We start from the raw sequence: 18,368 nt of genomic DNA, 5'->3' as shown, positions 1-18,368 counted from the left end.
GTCCTGCGCCTCCCCGCGCCTCGCGGCCGCGCGCCCGTCATCGCCTCCCCGGCCGCTGCCGTCACCCGCGCCGCCTGAGTCAGCGCGCTGGGCGGGGGAGCCGCGGCGGGGGCCGGGGCCGGGGCCGGGGCCGGGGCCGGGGCGGGGGCGGGGGGGGGCGGGGCGGGGGCGGGGGCGGGGGCGGGGGCGGGGGCGGGCGCGCGGGAGGGTCCGAGGGCCGGGCCGCGCTGGCCCAGGCCGGGGAGCGCCGCGAGGGGCCGGGGTCTCTCGCGTTCCGCGTGTTTCTTTGTACTGGGAGAGAAACTTCCAGAAAAGAGACAGGGGAACTCACTGTTTCCCTGTCCCTTTCCACTCCCCACGGAGCCATATTCTGCTAAATTCTTGCATGTAGCCGTTCATGCAAGGGAGTGTTTGTGTCCTCTGCCTGCCGTGGGAGATGCCATGGTAACCGCAGCAGGCAGCCCCGGCCCCCAAGGCCCCCGTCTCCAGTGGGAGAGATGCTGTTATAGGACAGGGAGAGGGGTACATTTGCGCTTATGGTAGCCAGTGCCATAGGGAAGCCCAATTTCCCCATGGGGCTGACTAACCACGGATGGCTCTGTCCTAAATCACGTTGGGCGCCAAATCTGTTATAGGACAGGGAGAGGGGCAGCCCAAGCCCCGCAAACCTGCCTATTCTAAATGGGTTCTGCCATCCACCACATCAACACAAAACATAGGAGACTTTAATGGGAAGGAACTTTAATAAAACTAGGAAACAATACAGGTAAGGCAAAGAGTCTAGTTTTTAAATGAAGCACCCAAAGTTACCCATCCCCTCGTGGGTAAAAGTCCATCCATATGAGATTGGCCCAGAGCAAGGCCCCAAAGTCTGCCACAAGTCTAAAGCATCTTCCTGTGGGGACCCACAGAAAAGGGTCAGAAACAACCAGACAAGCCCGGAAGGAAAAGAGCAAAATCAACATCAAGATAAAAGCTGCCATTGTCACCTCCCCACGGGTCTCACCCACATCTGTGTCACCCAGTCCACGACCAAAAGACAAGCGCAGTTTCTTCATGTGTCTCTAGGCTCCATGCGCCTCCTCCAGGTCTCCTGGCTCCATTCTGCTTCCTTCCTTCCTCAGTCTCTTCTGCAGCTTCTCCTCTTCCTGCTCAGCTCCACCCTCCCTTGGGTGGGGCAGGAACCTGGAACCTCCCCCTTTCCTGGGGACCACCCTGTTACAATGCCACCACTCTGAAGAGAGCTTTGCCAGCCCCTGATGATGTTGAAGGCCAGGCATAGTGATCTCGCAGTTCCGCCCCTTAGTTATCTGCTGGAAGATCCTACTGATGGAAGCTTAGAGTGGAAAAATTTAGCTTGGAGCACTCACACAGAGGAGCCCCAGAAGTGGGGGTAGGGATGATTAAGGAAACTTAAACTATACGGTTTAGGGAAGGAATCTGAGGTGGGGTCAGAAGAGCTCATCAGCCAGAGGAAGCAGGGGGGATTATCAGTCATAGAAGACCAACTCAACTTTACCCCAAGGTGGTAAGTTCCACAGTGATTTTATCAGAAAAACTATAAAAGAATAGCCCTTTCTTTGGCAGTTCGCAGATCTTGCCTTTTAGGACTGTCCATCTGTGTCTATGCGGGTCTCTCTTTCCTTTTTTTTTTTTTTTTTCCTTAATAAATTTGCCATGGGGCCTTCCCGGTGGTGCAGGGGTTAAAGACAGCACTATCAAGCTATTGCCAGCCACTGCAGCAGGAGTTCGAACCCCCCACCCCATGCAATTACAAATGACAGATCTCTCTGATAAGAATTAACAAATTTGTCTTCCCCCATCTCTTGCAATTTCCCCCTTATTTGACAAATTTGCTTTATTTATGACCTGACTCTCAGATAGGCATTAACAAGTTTGTCTTTCCTATATTTCTTGCAATTCCCCCCTTGTTTGACAGGTTTGTCTTCTTGCATTCCAAGGAGTTGAAAAGAGCAAGCTGGGCACACCCATCTTTGGCCTGACCTCTTCACGGTTCCCTTTGCTGACCCTTGCCCATCTTCCCCTTTCCTTTGTATAAATACCCCTGCACTCTGCCAAAGAGGACAGTTGTCTTTCAGACTTGGGTCTGCTGCCCTCCTCATTTGTCAACAAATTAAACCACTTTCCTTTTCCTCAAACTGTTTCCTTTTATTGGCTGAGGGAAACTGAGGCCGGCTTGTCTGGCCCAGGAATTAGAAGCATCAGACAGAAGTTAGAAGGGCAAAGAGCAAGTTGGCAACAATTCCCACCAAAACTCTCATTTTAAAAGCTGGTTTGTTTGGGGGCCATGTGATGAATTAGACAGAGTTAGGATTGTAACTCAGGTCTTCTGAGCTTAGTATTGTCCTTTCCCCACATCATGGCATTTATTTTAGTTTGTGTCAATATTTAAAAACAAATTAGTTTGAAGCTGATACTCTTGCTCCAATGCAAAGTCTAAAATCTAAGGAAAGCCTCACCGGTGGCGCAGCAGTTGAGCACTGGGCTGCGAAGCTGCCTGCAGCCTCTGCAGCGCTGGTTCGAACCCCGGCCGCCGCTGGGGAGGGTCTGGCAAGGTGCGCAGACCTCTCCTGCCGCCCGCTGCTCCCCTCAACAGTGTACTTCGGTCCTTCTGCCTGCTCTGCTCTCTGCTATGGCTCTGGTGAATTCTCTCATCCTCCTGCGCTTCTGACTGTACCCAGTGCTTGTATAAATAAATAAATCTTAAAAAAATAAAATAAAATCTAAGGAAAACCTCAAACAAGAATGACAGCAGCTCCACACAGTAACTACCTGTGCTGAATGATAAGGGAGTAAGGGATACAAGGCCTTGCCACAGAGGTGGGGTTTTTCCCCCAGTTTTATTGAGATATAATTCACATTCCATACAATTTGCCCCTTTTACACAACTCAGTATTACTTAGTATAATCACAGAATTGTGCAACTATTACCACTTTACAATTTCAAACATTTTCATCAGTCCAAAAAGAAACTCTGTGCCCATTAGCAAGCGCCCCTTTGCCAGTCCCTGGAAACCACTAATCAGTTTTCTAGTTCTATGAAATTTGCCTATTCTGTACATTTCATATAAATGTAATCATGTGGTCTTTTGTGGCTTCTATCACTTAGCATGTTTTCCAGGTTCATTCATATTGCAACATGTATCAACACTCATTCCTTTTCAGGACTGAATAATAGCTTACTGAATAGATATATGACATTTTCTTTATCCACTCACCAGCCATCAACATCTGGGTTATTTCCATCTTTCGTCTATTGAGAAAGGTGTAGCTATAAGCTTTTGTGTGGACATGTTTTCAATTTTCTTTGGCACAGATAAGAGTAGAAATGCTGGCTCATATGGTAACTCTTTTTTAATCTTGGAGGAGCTGCCAGACTGTTTTCCAGAGCAGCTGCCCCATTTCACAAACCCACAGTAATGCATGTGGGCTCCAATTCTCCACATCCTTTTGATTACCACTATCCTAATGCACTGTGGCAGAATTTTAATATAAAAAAGGACAACTGAAATAACTGGACACACATAGTCTCTGATTAGCCACAAGACCAATAACCCCAGGCAGTGGCATAGGGAATAATACTGATAACACTGTCCTATCCTGCTGCCTGTAGTACCTCCTGATAAAGTTTAGGGCAGTGTTTCTCCAAATGTGGTCCCAGCATCACCTGGGAACCAGTTAGAAATGCAAAGTCTCAAACTCCATCCAGACCTCCTGAGTCAGACACCCTGGGGTGGGCCCGTTCCTGTGATTCCGTGATTCTGACCCTGCTCAAGCTCAGGGGAAGGCAGAGCATCTCTGCCCCTGAATGTCTGCTTTCACCACCTTCTCAGTGCTGGTTAGTATGCCCTAAAGCGATCATCCCCTGCACGGAGGATGATGTTGACACAGCTGAAGGAGCTCTCTGAAGGATTCAATCATGCAACTTAATTGGACGAGATTGACACTTTCCAGCAATGAGTGACACCGTTGATGTAAAATGTTCACAACGATTCATTTTGGACACAGAAAACCCAGCAGGAAGGAAAGTATGCAGTCACATAGATATACTTTTCCTCACACTTGCTGTTTTTAAATATCCCTATCCACCCAAAATTTCAGAGAGCAGACTGTCAAGAGTTCTCCTCCAGCTTACTGGAAAGAGGATAGCAGGGGAGGTCACAGAACAATTATTTAAACAGTAAAGACAGTCCTCACTGATAGCCCACAAAAATCCCAAGACCTAGATACATTGATTACCATCTAAAATAAATGAGGGAGCACAACGTTCTTTGGAGAACTACTACACGTTTCTTTCACATACTGTCATTTAGAAAGCCCCTTTATACACCAATGTATGCAGATTGTGAATTCTGTTATTAGGGTAGGTGAAGCCTTTCCATAGTAGTATTTTTGTTACTTCCTTCAGACAGCTGGTAGCTGGTAGATAGCTGCTCCTCTGCATCTTCACCCGGAGTAATCTGCTTTAGAAACTGAAGCCAGACTTCAAGCCGAGCTTCTCATGTTTAGCACCTTCTGTCCAGTTGGCCAGGAGAGGTAGAATTTGCTCAAATCCACATGTGGAAAAAGAACCACATGATTGAACAGCAAAAACTCACTGCTGGAGCAGAATTGCTGTATCTATTCCATTTGCTCCTGAAACCCCATCCTTGTTCTTCACTGATGCAATGGGTTTTCATAGCATTTCTCTTGTCTGAGACATCAGGGTGTCTCTGAGTGAATTTAAGACCCTCTGGTAAGTATCCAGGACATCCCGGGCAGTAGGCCTTTCTGTGGGCGACTGGTTCTTACATGCCTTGTGAATGTCAAACAAATGGAACCGGACCATATCACTCCCTTCCACATGCCCCAAAAGGAAACTGGAGACATCTGGAATCTTCCAGATGTCGACCTTCTCGTCATAGGAGGGCATGAGATCATCCTGAAAAGGCACGTCCTCTCCATAGGGCCACAGCTGCTCTGGGGCCACGAAGTCCCCATGCAGCTGCCTGTGGCCACACTTGACCCGCGTCCCGGAGCTGTGGTTCACCAGGGGCAGGGCGTCCAGGTCGTTGGCCACAATGCTGAGGTTACTGGTCAGCAGGTACTGAGACAGCGTCTTGGCCAGGTCGCTGGAGTCGCACATGACCCGCGTGCCCAGTGGGCTATGGTGTAGGTAGTCAATGATACCCACATAGTCCATGGCCAGCTGTAGCCTGTGCTGCCAGGTGTTCACATTCTGGTACTTTGAAAGGTTTAGGGTCTCTTCCAGGTTGCTCAAGGAACCTAAGGGGTGATATTCAGTAAGAATAGTGTTGTCTTCCTCACAGTAGCCAACCAGCGTAACGACATGTTTACTCTGTAGGGATTTCAGCATCTGCAGACCATGGAGGAAATCATCTTTCATCTCCAGGCTGGTGAGCCGTGACAGAGCAACTTTGCGTTCCTTCCACTCAGACAGAAAGACCTGAAACACAGGCACAGGGAACATCAAAGCGGAAGCTTTCACCCTTGTTATTAAGCTGGAAAATAACTCAACAGTCATTGCATACAGAGGACACAGAAATGAATAACATAGACCCAGCCCTGCAGTGACTCTAGTTATAAAGCCAATACTTGACACAGAATTCGAGGGCCCTGGGCAGAAGGAGGGCTGAGAGGGACCAACTCTGGTCAGGATGCTGCGGGCCATTTGCAAGGTGCTGGAAGGCTCCCAGGAGTTGGTCTTACAGGATGATGGGAGCTTGCAGGTGGCAATGGTGCAGGAGAGTATTCCCAGAGGGGAATACATGTGAAAAGCCAGAGTGGCAAACAGCCTCCAAGTTCCACAAAGGGGAAAAGAAAGTGTGGAGAAGGAGATTGGAGCAGTAGGAGGGAGAGGGAGTCAAGATTTAGAAAACCCTACATAGAGGTGGAGCCCAGTCAGCCCATCACACACTCATCTGCTCATTAATTTTCTTTTTCTTATTTATTTATTTATTTATTTATTTATTTATTTATTTATTTATTTATTTATTTATTCATTCATTCATTCATTCATTCATTCAAGCACTGGGTACAGTCAGAAGCGCCGGAGGGTGTGAGAGGATTCACCAGAGCCAGAGCGGGGAACAGAATAGGCAGACTGATGAAACACACTGCTGAGGGGAGCAGCGGGCGCCGCAGGAAAGGTCTGTCGCGCCATGTGGGACCCTCGCCAGTGGCCGGGGATTGAACTGGTGCTGCAGAGGCTGCGGCCAGCTTCGCAGCCCAGCGCTCAACCGTTGCGCCACCGGGTACCATAGTAAATCACAAGTAGGATGATGATTTTTTTCATATTGCTGCAGAGAACTCCACACTTATAACTCGATGGGTGAAGCATATTCTATCAAGGGATTGGACATTAACTTTCTTTTTACAGTTTTTAATTATTATTTTCATTTATTTGAAGGAACACTAGTTAACAACACTACCTGTTTTAGGAGGGCAGGTTATACTTCTTCAAATGTATGTTATCAAACTACACCCACCACCAAAGTACTAAAACCCCCACCACAGTCCACTGGGCCTCCTCTTGCCTGTATTCCCACCTGCTCCCCCGGACCATAAAGTAATTAACCATCCCCCCTAGTTATCGTTTCTAGCTTTTCATTACTATAAATGACAAAGAAAAGTCCTCCTTTATGCATTTGGCTGTTTTCCTGCCACTGGATTATTTTATTAGAATAAAGTTCCAGATGGAGATTACTGGGCTTAAGGTGGACATATTTCAATGGCTCTTAAAACATAACACGAAGCTGCTTTCCCACAGTCCACCTGTTACCATCCTGACGATAAGGCAGAAGTAAAGCACAACTCACTTTCTTCACGGCGCCTTCCCCCACATGCTTGAGCTGCCTCACTTCTGTCCTTAGCTCCTCACAGGTCAGCCAAGGAGAGCAGTTTTTCATCTGCCCCATTCGGAAGTATCCCTGGGGACAGTGATCCAGGTCCACTGCAGAACGTCGAGGGGAGATGAAGAACCGATCCAGGCAAAGGTAGAGGAGCACATTCATGAGGGCCATGGCAAGCAGCAGGCCCACAATGGGGGGCACTTCCCGGTGAGGGGGGCCCTTTCTACCATCCTGGGGTTTCTGCTCCATGTTGTCATTCTCTGTGATTTCCTACAATGTCAAGATGCAACAAGAAATCACAACAGAGTCTACTTTGCTTTCTATTAGGTATTTTGATGAGGAAGGACTGAAGGCAACAGGCCCTCTCATGCCGCTGATGTGCTTAAGCGTCATTGTGGGGATAAAAGGAGGCATGAATACCGGGCTCACACTATTAACATGCTGTTAGCTGTGCCTATAATCATTTTTTATTACAAACTACAGCCTGGGTCTAACTACTTTAAATTTGATTGGAAGGGAGGTCTGTGCCTCTCTGTCTTTCCCACAGCAGTCTACATTTTGTAGACAGAAGTTCAGTGAGTAGTTAGCAAACTGAATCTATTGGTCCAGTGGGGTCGGCGCAGAAGATGGATAAAGAGCAGATGGAGATCAGCTAGAGTGGTGGGTGGAGGCAGGAGCAATCGGGCCTCTAAAGCCAGGATGAGGGCTTGAGGTTCTTCTTGGAAGATACTTCTAAACATTTTGAAGAAGCAAAGGATATTCTTCAGCAGGTATGAAAGGTGCATCGGGACAAAGAGGATAGGCTGGGAGAGCAGGTAGGAGACCAGTAAATAGTCCAGGATGAGAGCTGATGAGCACAGGAGCTAGAATGACGATGGCGAGAATGGTGAGAGGATGGCAGAGAGGCCATCCTCACCCTAGGTGACCACCGATGAGGTGTGGTCACTCACCAACAGGATGGCTCTGACTCCAGCCCTGGAGCAGCTGTGAGGCCTGTGGCAGAGACAGGCACTAATTGTGGGATGGTAGAAGGGTCAGAAGGGGAAAGGGCTGGAGAAGGAGCTGGGACACTGGGCACTCGAGGCAGCGGCTATTTAAGAATCAAAGCAAAGTGCATCAAACACTTGGATGAGGGAGACGGCCGGTGTGTGCTGGCTGAATGGCAGCGCAGGGATGCGTGGGGGACAAGAGTGACCGGCTGACCCTGTGCTTCCCGTGTCTGAGACATTTGTGACAAACAGGTTACCTTCCAGGAGCGTTGTCTCCTCTCACTCAGGTCTCTGTGCAGACCGTGGGGCAGTCAGAGCTCTGGTTGGTCTGAGGCACAGGTCTGAAAGTTCTCTGTCAAAAAGTCCAAAAAGGAGATTAGTTGAATAATCAGAACTCTGCACACAGGCAAAAGGCAACAATGCAGATGACCTGCCTTCTGAGGGTGTGCGGCAAAGGAACCCTTGCACTGTTGGTAAGAATGTGAGTTGGTGCAGTCACTGTGGGAAAGAGTATGGAGGTTTCTCAAAAAAGTAAAAATTGATCTACCCTGTGATCCAAGAATCCTGCTCCTGGGTAGTACCTGAAGAACATGAAAATGAACTTAAAAAGTTATTTCAAGTAGTGTTAGTGTTATCTTAATGATTTGTCAGAGCGCTCGGTATATAACAAGGATATTAACCCCTTTTGTTATACTTGTTGAAAATCTTTGTTTTTTAGTTGGTTAGCCTTTAATTGCATGTATGTTATTTCTTGAAATATGTAAATTTTTAACTCTCTCTGTCCTTGCTGAGATGCTTTGTTTAGAAGTCCTTCCCCATCCCAGGTGGGGTTAGAACCCTGCTGAGTGCCAGGCACATCGCATAAATTATCTCCTGCCATCAAAAAAAAAAAAAAAAATTATTTCAAGTAACTTGAGATGCTCATTGTGGCGCTATTTACAAAACATAGACAGGACAGAATATTACTTAGTCAAAGACCTCCAGGGGATTATGATAAGTGAAACAAGCCAGAGAACAAACACCTCCTGATTTCACTCATTCGTGAAATAGAAAGAAAGAGAGCAATGGAACAAAACAAAACAAAAACAAATCCTTAAGGCTGATAAACGGGCAGGTGATTGCCAGAGTGGGTGAGGGACAGGCAAGGCCAGCTGGCTAGCGTGGATGGTGACCAGGCATTTGGTCGTGGGCGTGGTGAGACTGTATACCCGAAGCCTATACAGTGTCGTCAACTAATGTTACCTTAACTTAAAACAATAACAAATGATCCATCTTCTCCAGGGGCCCTCCGAGCACCAAGTGTCCCTCAGGCTCTGAGCCCAGGACAGGCAGCAGCTGCAGGGAAGTCTTCCTGTAGCGCAGTGGCCATCGCTGAAGCCCTGTCAGCTGGTCTAGCCCAGACCCCATTTTCCCAGGGCCTCAATTTTGGTCTCAGTCTGGTTCCTTTATCACTATCTCCCAGCCACTCATCTTTCAGCCTGCACTTAACATGCGATGCTTCTCCAGCCCCAGCTGCTCTAGACACTGTGAAGTGTCAAACCACCTCTGCCGCTGAATGACGACAGCTTTCTCACTCACCGAGAAACTGTTCTCTGAAATGTGACTATCAGAAATTTTAAGTCCTGTAAAGAAGAATGAAGTCTCTGCTCTTGCCTAGCAGAGCTGAGTCACTGACACAGAGAAACTGCCTCTATTTCCAAGCTGGGGCAGTGCTGCAGTCGAGCAGGTTCTGGAGACAACACTGCACATCTATGTGAGCCACAGTCTCTAGGAATCTGGACCCTGGGGTCCACTTTGTGGTCCAGACTGAATCGTGACCACTATACAAGCAACCCCACTTGGCTTGGAGCCCATCAAAACACAGCCTCATTCCAATCCTGCCTAAACTCCAACGTCCCCAAAGTCTAAAAGAGCTCTCTTTTTTCCTCCAATGGTTCTTCCACTGTGTGGTCTTGCTGGCTGCAATGGCTCCAAGATCCTGAGAGGTTTATGGTCTAAGTCCCCCTTCTTCAAACTTGTATCCCCTCCACTACCTCACTCTCAGTTGATGGTTTTGTTTCCCATTTTCCTAAAAAACAATCTGAGAGAGCAATGCTATGGGCCCCTCTCCCTTCTATCCTGGGAGGACTCTGAGCAAACTGGCCCCACAACCCATTCCCCAACCAGGCAGACTGCCACCCCCCTACCTGCTCCCGACACGCCAGCAGTCCTTTCCTCTCCTCCTGGTCACAACCAGAGACCCTGACTTCTCCCATCATTTTTCACCCCACTTTCCCATCCAGCTATTGTTCTATTTCTATTTTCCCTTTTTGGTAAACTCCTTAAAAGGCTATATTCCGTCTCCATCTTTCTCCTGAACTCATCTCTCTCAAACTCACTCCACTCGTCCCAGGTTGACCATGTCAAGGTCATCTCCAATTGTTAAATACAACAGTCTACTTGCAGCCCCAGTTTTGACCTCTCAGCAGCATGTGGCATGGTTGATCACTTCCTACTCCTTGAAACAACTTCTTGACGTGGCTCCCAGGAGCCTGCATTCCAGTGGCTCCTCCATGCTGCCTATCAATGCTGGAGTAGTTCAGCCTCATCTAACCCTCTCCACTCCCCCTCCCCGTGTGATCTCACCCAGCCATGACTCTCCATCTCCACCTGCTGATGGCTCTGGATGTAAAACTCCAATCCCAGCTGCCTCAGAACTCTAGTCACTTCCCTGATGTCCCTATTTGGGTGTCTAATGGACAACTCAAATATAATATTTCTACTTAAGAGTAAAGAGACAAATGACACTTTTAAAATGGGTAAAGGACTTGAACAGACATTTTTCCAAGGAAAACATAAAAATGGTCAATAACCATGAGAACCTATCTCACACCTACTAGGATGACTAGAACAAAAAAATCAGATAATAACAAGTGTTGACAAGGATGTGGAGAAACAGGAACCCTCATAAATGGCTGGTGGCGATGTGAAATGATTCAGCCACTGGGAAAAGCCTGGAAGTTTCTCATAGGTTAAAAATAGAGTTACCACATGACCCACTAATTCTACTGCCTAGTATATATCCAAGAAAATGGAAAACATACATACATAACAACACCTGTACATGTATATGTTCATAAGTATTACTCATAACAGCCAAATAGTAGAAATAACCCAAATGCTCATCAACTGATGAATGAATAAAATGTGATGCACCCAATTAAACTGATTATTCAGCTATAAAAATAAAGTATTAATAATACATGTTATAATATGGATGAACCTAGAAAACAGGCTAAGCGGAATAGGTCAGAGACAAAAGGCTATATGACATATGATTCCACTGATATGAAATGTCCTGAACAGGCACATCCACAGAGACAGAAAGCAGGCTGGTGGTTGCCAGGGGTGAATGGAAAAGAGGGGAGTAGCTGTTAGTGTGTTTAGGATTTCTTTTTGGATGAAAATGTTCTAAAATTAGATAGCAGAGATGGCTATGCAACCTGTGAATATACTAAAAGTCACTGAATTTGACCCTTTAAAACAGCAAATTTTATGGTATGTGAATTATCTCTCAACTTAAAAGAACAACAAAAATACTTCCCAAACTCAATATCTCCCTCCCCTCCCGAACACCCACTTTTTGGTTTTCATGATCTCTGTGAGTGACAACTCTTTTCTTCTAGTGACCCAGGCCACTGAGGCTGCAGGTGACAGTCAGCTCAATAGCTGCCTCCTATGAGCAGGAGATGTTAGAAATACCGGAATCTTCTGTAAGTCAAGGTAACTAATAAAAGAAAACATGCTGCTGTGTTTACCTCTGTTGTCATTAAGAGGTGCTTGGTAAGGGGGGCACAGGGGTTAAGTCTCAGCACTATCAAGCTATGGCCAGCCACTGCAGCATGAGTTTGATGCCTGGTCAGGGAGGTGACCCACATGACTTCTGCCTCGCCCGCTGCTCCCCTCAGCAGTGTGTTTCAGTAGATCTGCTTGTTCTGCTCCCCACTCTGTCTCTGGTGAACCTTCTCACCCACTTTACCCCCGTACCTCTGGCCTACACTCCAGTTCTTATATGCATAAATAGATAAATAAGTAAACTCTAATATATATGAAGAGCTGCTCGGTAAACCCTGGCTCCATTGAATTGCCCCAACTTCACGCAACATCCCTCTTTTCTTGAAATGATCTTCTGCTCACGCCACCCCTGAGGTCGTCCCAGTCACGGTCATCAATCTGAGTGCTGCTCAACTTTCTCAGGAAGACACCAGCCCTTACTCTGTATTCTCTCCTGCTCATCCCACCTGTCATCTTCAAGGACTTCAAACGACACTATGTGACACTATGACTATCTTCACCACTCAGGCCCTGAGCGACCTCCACCAGGACCTACCCTTAGAGGGGGCTCTCAAAGAACTAGAGAAAGTAACTGCCATTTCTTTTCTATAATATTCCAAGTATGTCTCAACTTAGACCTTAGGTCAGGGACCTGCAAACTTTTTTCTGTAAAGGGCCAGGGAGTAAATATTTAAGGATCCAAAGTTGAAACAGAGTCATGACCACACCGTGACCCAAGCGCAGTGCTGTGCAAAGCGGTGAGGGCCACGTCCTGTGTGTCCATTCAACTCAGCCATCAGAGTGAGCGCAGCCCACACAGTGTGGCTATGTTCCAATAAAACTTCATTTATGGTCACTGAAATATGAATTTTCTAAAGTTCTCAAGTATCACTAAAGACTATTCTTTTGATTCTGTCCCCTAACATTTAAAAAGGTAAAAAGCATGCTTAGCTCATAACTGCTATCACAAAAATGGGGGGTGATGAGGAGCAGGCCAAGTCCTGCTTTAGGTTATGATAATATTCTGGTCTGTTACAGGTCCTCTTTGCATCCCACACATGCTCTATGTAACTGCATCTGTGCACAAGGCATTGATCATGTAAACAAAGGGATTTCGAGATCTTTTGTCTATACCTCACTCAGGGGCTCTTCAAGGTCTGTGGTGTCCCCAATGTCTCACTCTTGCCCTCAGCATGCACCTCCCCAGGGTTCTTTCTGACAGGCACACAATCCACCCTTTGCTCAAGCCACAGAACAGGTAACTTAATTTCTTTCTCCCTTAATCTCTAAGCCAGTCACTACCCAGTCAATTCTGTCACCTACATCCTCACTTCCATGTCATGCCACCCAGCTCTAAGCCACCAGTGTCTCCTACCTGGGCTGCTGCAACCATTGCCCACATGGTCTCCTACTTCTTCCTCTCCCAATCCATTCTCCACACAGAAAATAGGTTATATCTTTCCTAAAATGTTTTAAGCATAGAGAAAACCAAAAATCATGACCACCCGTCTAGCTTTGTCAAGTCACAAAGTATCGTATTTTTAAGGATTCTTAAATAAAATACTGCAAATATAGTTGAAGCCCCTTTTGGTTCTCCAAGTCCTGTTCCGCTCCCTCGCAAGAAGGAATCACCATCCTGAAGTTGGTGTAGGTCAGTAGTTCCCAAACTGTGGTCCTTGGACCTGAAGCAGCAGTTCCTGGGAACTTGTGAGAAATGCAAATTTTTGAGTTCAGATGTACTGATTCAGAAACTCTGATGCGGGGCCCAGAAATGTGTGTTTTAACAAGTGTTCCAGGTGAAGTTTAAGAACTACTGATGTATAGAACGCCCATACATGCTTTGTATTTTCACCACCTCAGTATGTGCCCATAAATAATAATACATAAAGTATTTGTCTTTTAAGTTTTATATAAGTAACTTGTAAAATATCTATCCTTTTGCAACTTGCTTTTTGTAGCAGCTAAATATTGTTTTCAAGGTTTATGCATACAAGAAACTCTAGTTCATCATTCTCAATTGTTTGTATGACAACTGAACAACGAGTTTTATACACACTTCCTTGTGCTTGTGCTGGAGTTTCTCGTACAGGGAGGGTGATCTTTCTAAAGCACAAATTTAATCATTCCTTGCTTAAAAACATTTAACCTTCGAGATAAATTCCAAACTGCTATAAGGCCCTGAGATCCAGCCTCTATGCACCTCTCCTAACCTTCTGTACCTCACAGTCCAGTCTGGGCTTCCTCTCTCTGTGGGGGCACCTTTCTGGGATGCCCAGGTGTCCTTCTTCCGACTGTGAGTTCCTCAGGCTGCCTTTCTGCTTTGTGCACCCCTGGATCCCTGTGGCCAGCCAATAGCAGGTAGCAAAATTTTGTGGACAGCCTATCTCAGGACTTCCCATCTTCATGAAGCCAGCCTCACATGTTGCTTCCTCTCTCCTGTGCTCACCCCAAATCTGCTCTTCTTCTTCATGACCTGCACCCCAACACTGTCTCCACATCTTCCTCCAGTCTGATTTTACCAGTCCAAGTCCCATGTTTCATCCTTTCAACCTTTAAATCCTCTGTCTCTAATGTCCTGCTGATCCTACCACAAAAGTGTATTCAGGTTGTAGAGGGCCTGAAGCATATAGCGTTTTTACCTGTCAACATCAGGTACAAAATCCTATAGGAGTCTAGAAATTCATATCAGACCCTCATCATTAACCAACAATCCCTGAATGTATTTCTTGTTGATGTCACTGTGTATGTCCTAGTAGCCTTTCATCTACCCCTAAGTCCTCACATCCTCTTCTGAATCCTCTCAGAAAAAAACACTCATCCGAAAACAGCTAATTTTTTTATGCAATGTCAACCTCACACCAATTCTGTGAGTCAGATATAATCGCTATTATTGCCATTTCACAGATAAGAAACACAAGGGGGAGGGGTTACTAAGCTGTACACAGAGGAACAAAGTTTTCTGGTCTCAAATGCACATTCTTTCTCTAAATTCTGCAACTCTCAGGGATTGGACTGAATTGGACCTAGAGGAGGTGGGAAGTGGACACTGAGAGTGACTATTCTTCAAGAAAGCTGTAGTCTACCCTAATACCAATTTGGCTTCTTTCTTTTAAAAGTCTCTATCTGGTAGGTTACCCAGAACCTGAGATAAGGCTGTGTGAAGGAAAGAATTTTTTTGCCCAGAAATGAGCAAGAAGACACTGAAAATTACTGGTTCTGAAAAATACCCTGCAACTGAAAGAATAACTGATGGTGCCAATTGGGTAGGAGAAATTCGGGTACTGCTTAGACACAAGGAGTTTCTGACACTGAGAGGGAAGCTGGTAAGTGGAACAAAACACACACACACACACCACACACACACACACACACACACACGAAACCACAGCTCTATATTCACAGTTGACTTTTAAAAAGGAAAAAGAAAAACAATGGTACAAAACCATTTCCAAATTCTCATTCACAAAATATTTTCTACACTAAGGAAGAAAGAGATTAGGGTCAGCAGAGCACAAGGAACATTAAGATAACTATTTAAAATATTTCGGACGCTTACTTAGCCTTAAGGTTCAATAGTAATGGTAAATGATGGGGAAGACAAGACTATATAAAAGGCTAAATCAAACAGCTAAGACCTGCTTTCTAAAATAGCAGCACACGGTTACTCCCATGCCTGGCACATCACCCAGGGGCAGCGCGGGCACCATGCAGCCGGGGCAGAATCAACGCAGGGAAGGGGCTCAAGCCTGTGCCGGCAGCGTCGGGCATTTGTCGGGGCGCGGACGGCGCGGGGGGCGAGCCGGCTGCTGGCCGCCCGGGGCCGGGCCGGAGGGCCCTCGGGTTAGACTGCCCGCCTGGCACGGCCCGGGCCCGGGTTTGGGCTTTGCGGGGCAGGACGGGCTGGGCCAGGGGCGGACCCCGCAGGAGATCGAGAGCCCTTCCGTGCCCGCCCACCCCGCGGTGTCTTGCCTTCGGCCTCGGCGTGCCCACCGCCCCGACCCCCGGCTCCCTCGCCCCCACCCGGCCCGCTTACCTGCGGCCTCCGCCCGGCATGCGGCCTCCTGCGCCGGCGCGGCCGGAAACGAGCCCCCCAGCGCGAGCGCGAGGCTGCCCCCTGGTGTCCGCTTCCCGCCGCGCACCCGGAGCTGGACGCCGAGGTTGAGCGCGTCGGGGTTCCCGCCCAGGTGCGGACGCCGGTCCTGCGCTCCGGCCTCGTCTCTCCGACAGTGTGAGCACGACGAGGTGTTGACATACTATTGCTTTAGTCCGGACACCCAGCCTGGTGCGGGGTGCGGTGAAGAGGAGCTGTAAGACATACGCCCTTCAAAGAGCTCCCAGTCATTGCAAAACGGTGGTTTCCGAAGTGTGGTCCAAGGGCCCGATACTGGATGCTTCTGGGATACTGCTCAAAATCTCCAGGGAAATTGTTAGAAATGCATATTGTCGGCTCCCATCCCAAACCTGGGATGGGGTCCAGCAATCTGTCAAGGGCTCCGGGTGTTGCTGATGCCGCTGAAGGTGAGAATCGCTTTCTAGGAGAAGGGAAACTCATTTAGCTTAGCCCAGAAGTGGAAAATTGAGTGGAGTTTCTCCAACCTGCCGGCAAGAAATTCTCCAACCCGCCCCAAAGGCGGAGTACTATTTGGAAAAGGGAATGGAAGTTGCTAAACACGACCCCAACATATGCAGGCATTTGTATCTGGTGGAAAATGAGGGGTGGGGAGTTGCAACATCAAGTCTGGCTTAAGATATCATTTTATTTTTGTTATTTTTTAAAGATTTATTATTTATGCTGCATTCAAGAGCTGGGGTGTAGGGCAGAGGTGTGTGTGTGGGGGGGGGGCGGGCGAGGTTTTCCCAAAGACAAGAGTGGGGAGCAGAACAGGCAGATCCACTGAAATACACTGCTGCGGGGAGCAGCTGGCGAGGCAGGAGAGGTCTGTTGCGCAGTGTGGCTGGGGATTGAACTGAGGATAGCTTCAGTGCTGACTTAACCCAGTGTGCCACCTGGGAGGCCCTCAATAGCATTTTATCAAAATTACAAGTGTTATCTTCTTCCACATTAACACATTTTCCAAGTTTGGAATCAAGAGAACAATGTGGTTTAAAAATTAATCCATTGCAGCTAATCCAAACAATGAAAATTAAAATAACCAGCAGTTATTGGCCTGCAATTTTGGCAAATAGCCCAAAGAATGCTACTACCTACTGTACAGGATTTAGGAATAGGTTCACAGCTTGACAGATGTGTTACCAACCCATCCCTACCACCCAAGCATGCAGTTCTTCAGCATAGACCACTGGGCCGCCTCCTGTGTTCCCCCAGCCTCCCTCCTCCTCTAGTGACCTCAACTCTGCAGTCATATTTCTAGTCATTATTTTGGTTTAGTTGTGTCAGTTCCTGTGTTTTCTCTATATTTCACATGAGTGTGATCATCCCACATTTGTCTTTCTCTTTCCAACTTACTTCACTTAGAATAATTCCCTCCAGGTGGAGGAGGCAAAGGGCATTCAGGGGTGTTTTGGAGGGGTTTTCAGCCTGAAAAACCCAGATGTTTGTCCTTGATGTTACTGTCAACCTCAGAGGGGCACAGAGAATTCTTGTTAAGTGATGTAAGTCAATTTTCAGCACCCTGGGAATTAGCAGACCCTCACTCCCTTCATGTCCTGTACATCCTCACATTCCTCCCCCACTTACATAATCCCAGCACTCATCAATCAGGGAGCTAGTATAGGGTGTTAATGTCACCAAAACTATGTTGGTGACTATCTTGAATAACTTCTTTGTGAAAAGACATCCTCCATTCTCATGGTTCAGAGTTTGGTTTTCTGGGTAATGAGCAAAATAGCTGGCTGGGTTGCTTATAGAGTGTGCGTATGTGATCATGGTGTAAAAAAAAAATCCCTTCCATTTCCATTCATGTTGTTGTAAATGGCAAAAATTCATCTTTTCTTATACCTGAGTAGTAGTCCATTGTAATACTTTAACTCCATCTTTTCTTTATTTAGGTAGTAGCTATTGGTATTTACCATATCTGAAATTTAAACTTTTATTAATTCATTAATAAAGCAATAAACCCATTACATGTTAACAAAAATTACATTATGAAATATTTCCCCCCCAAACAGAAAAATGTCATTTTAAAACATTTTTGCAAGTTTCTTCACTCCAACTTAATAGAACACCTCTAGATTATGACATTTGCTTCTCTATTCATTCTCTTGCAACATAGTATTTTGGTTGAAACTATACGATGAAAATCCAGACTCATACTCACAGATATACAGTTGGAAAGGGAATATAGCCTTTTCCTAAGTTGTGGATTTTCTTCTTTGATACTACACCAATATTTGACAAGTGGTAGGTTCTCAAAGTTTAATTGCAGTATGAATTCTACAACCTTCTCAATGAACTTCCTGTACTGTTATATCCTGTGACATGAACCGACTATCCATATCTGCTACCATAAAATCATGGATTGGTCATCTGGAAAATATTGATTGGTTAATTACAGAGATATCCCTTGAAATCTTAAAATTTCATTTGAAACATCAAATTTTGTCATTGGCAACAATTGCTGTCCTTGAAGTGACAAACTCACTTTGTTTTTGAGAAAATGTATCAGTCATCCAAGTATGAATAACCAGCTTAACAGTTGTTTGTTCAAATAAATATGGTGTTCATGAAAAGCAG

The 18,368-nt window shown here is 46.5% G+C and overlaps 1 protein-coding gene across 1 annotated transcript; it reads right to left on the bottom strand.

The window, feature by feature from the left end:
- Nucleotides 1-2,716: 2,716 nt before the first annotated feature.
- On the bottom strand, nt 2,717-15,750 carry POMK (protein O-mannose kinase). The gene is made up of 4 exons (XM_037526182.2): nt 15,708-15,750; nt 8,119-8,213; nt 6,840-7,142; nt 2,717-5,467 (listed from the first exon to the last, which is right to left on the bottom strand). Exons 3-4 carry the CDS (start codon nt 7,119-7,121, stop codon nt 4,697-4,699), a joined length of 1,053 nt encoding a protein of 350 aa, XP_037382079.1. The 5' UTR covers nt 7,122-7,142; nt 8,119-8,213; nt 15,708-15,750; the 3' UTR covers nt 2,717-4,696.
- Between the last annotated feature and the right edge of the window lie 2,618 nt (nt 15,751-18,368).

This window comes from Talpa occidentalis, unplaced genomic scaffold (assembly GCF_014898055.3).
Source record: "Talpa occidentalis isolate TD23 unplaced genomic scaffold, MPIMG_talOcc4v2.1 talOcc4.4, whole genome shotgun sequence".
Classification (NCBI taxonomy): Eukaryota; Metazoa; Chordata; class Mammalia; order Eulipotyphla; family Talpidae; genus Talpa; species Talpa occidentalis.
This window is presented reverse-complemented; position numbering and strand designations above follow the sequence as displayed.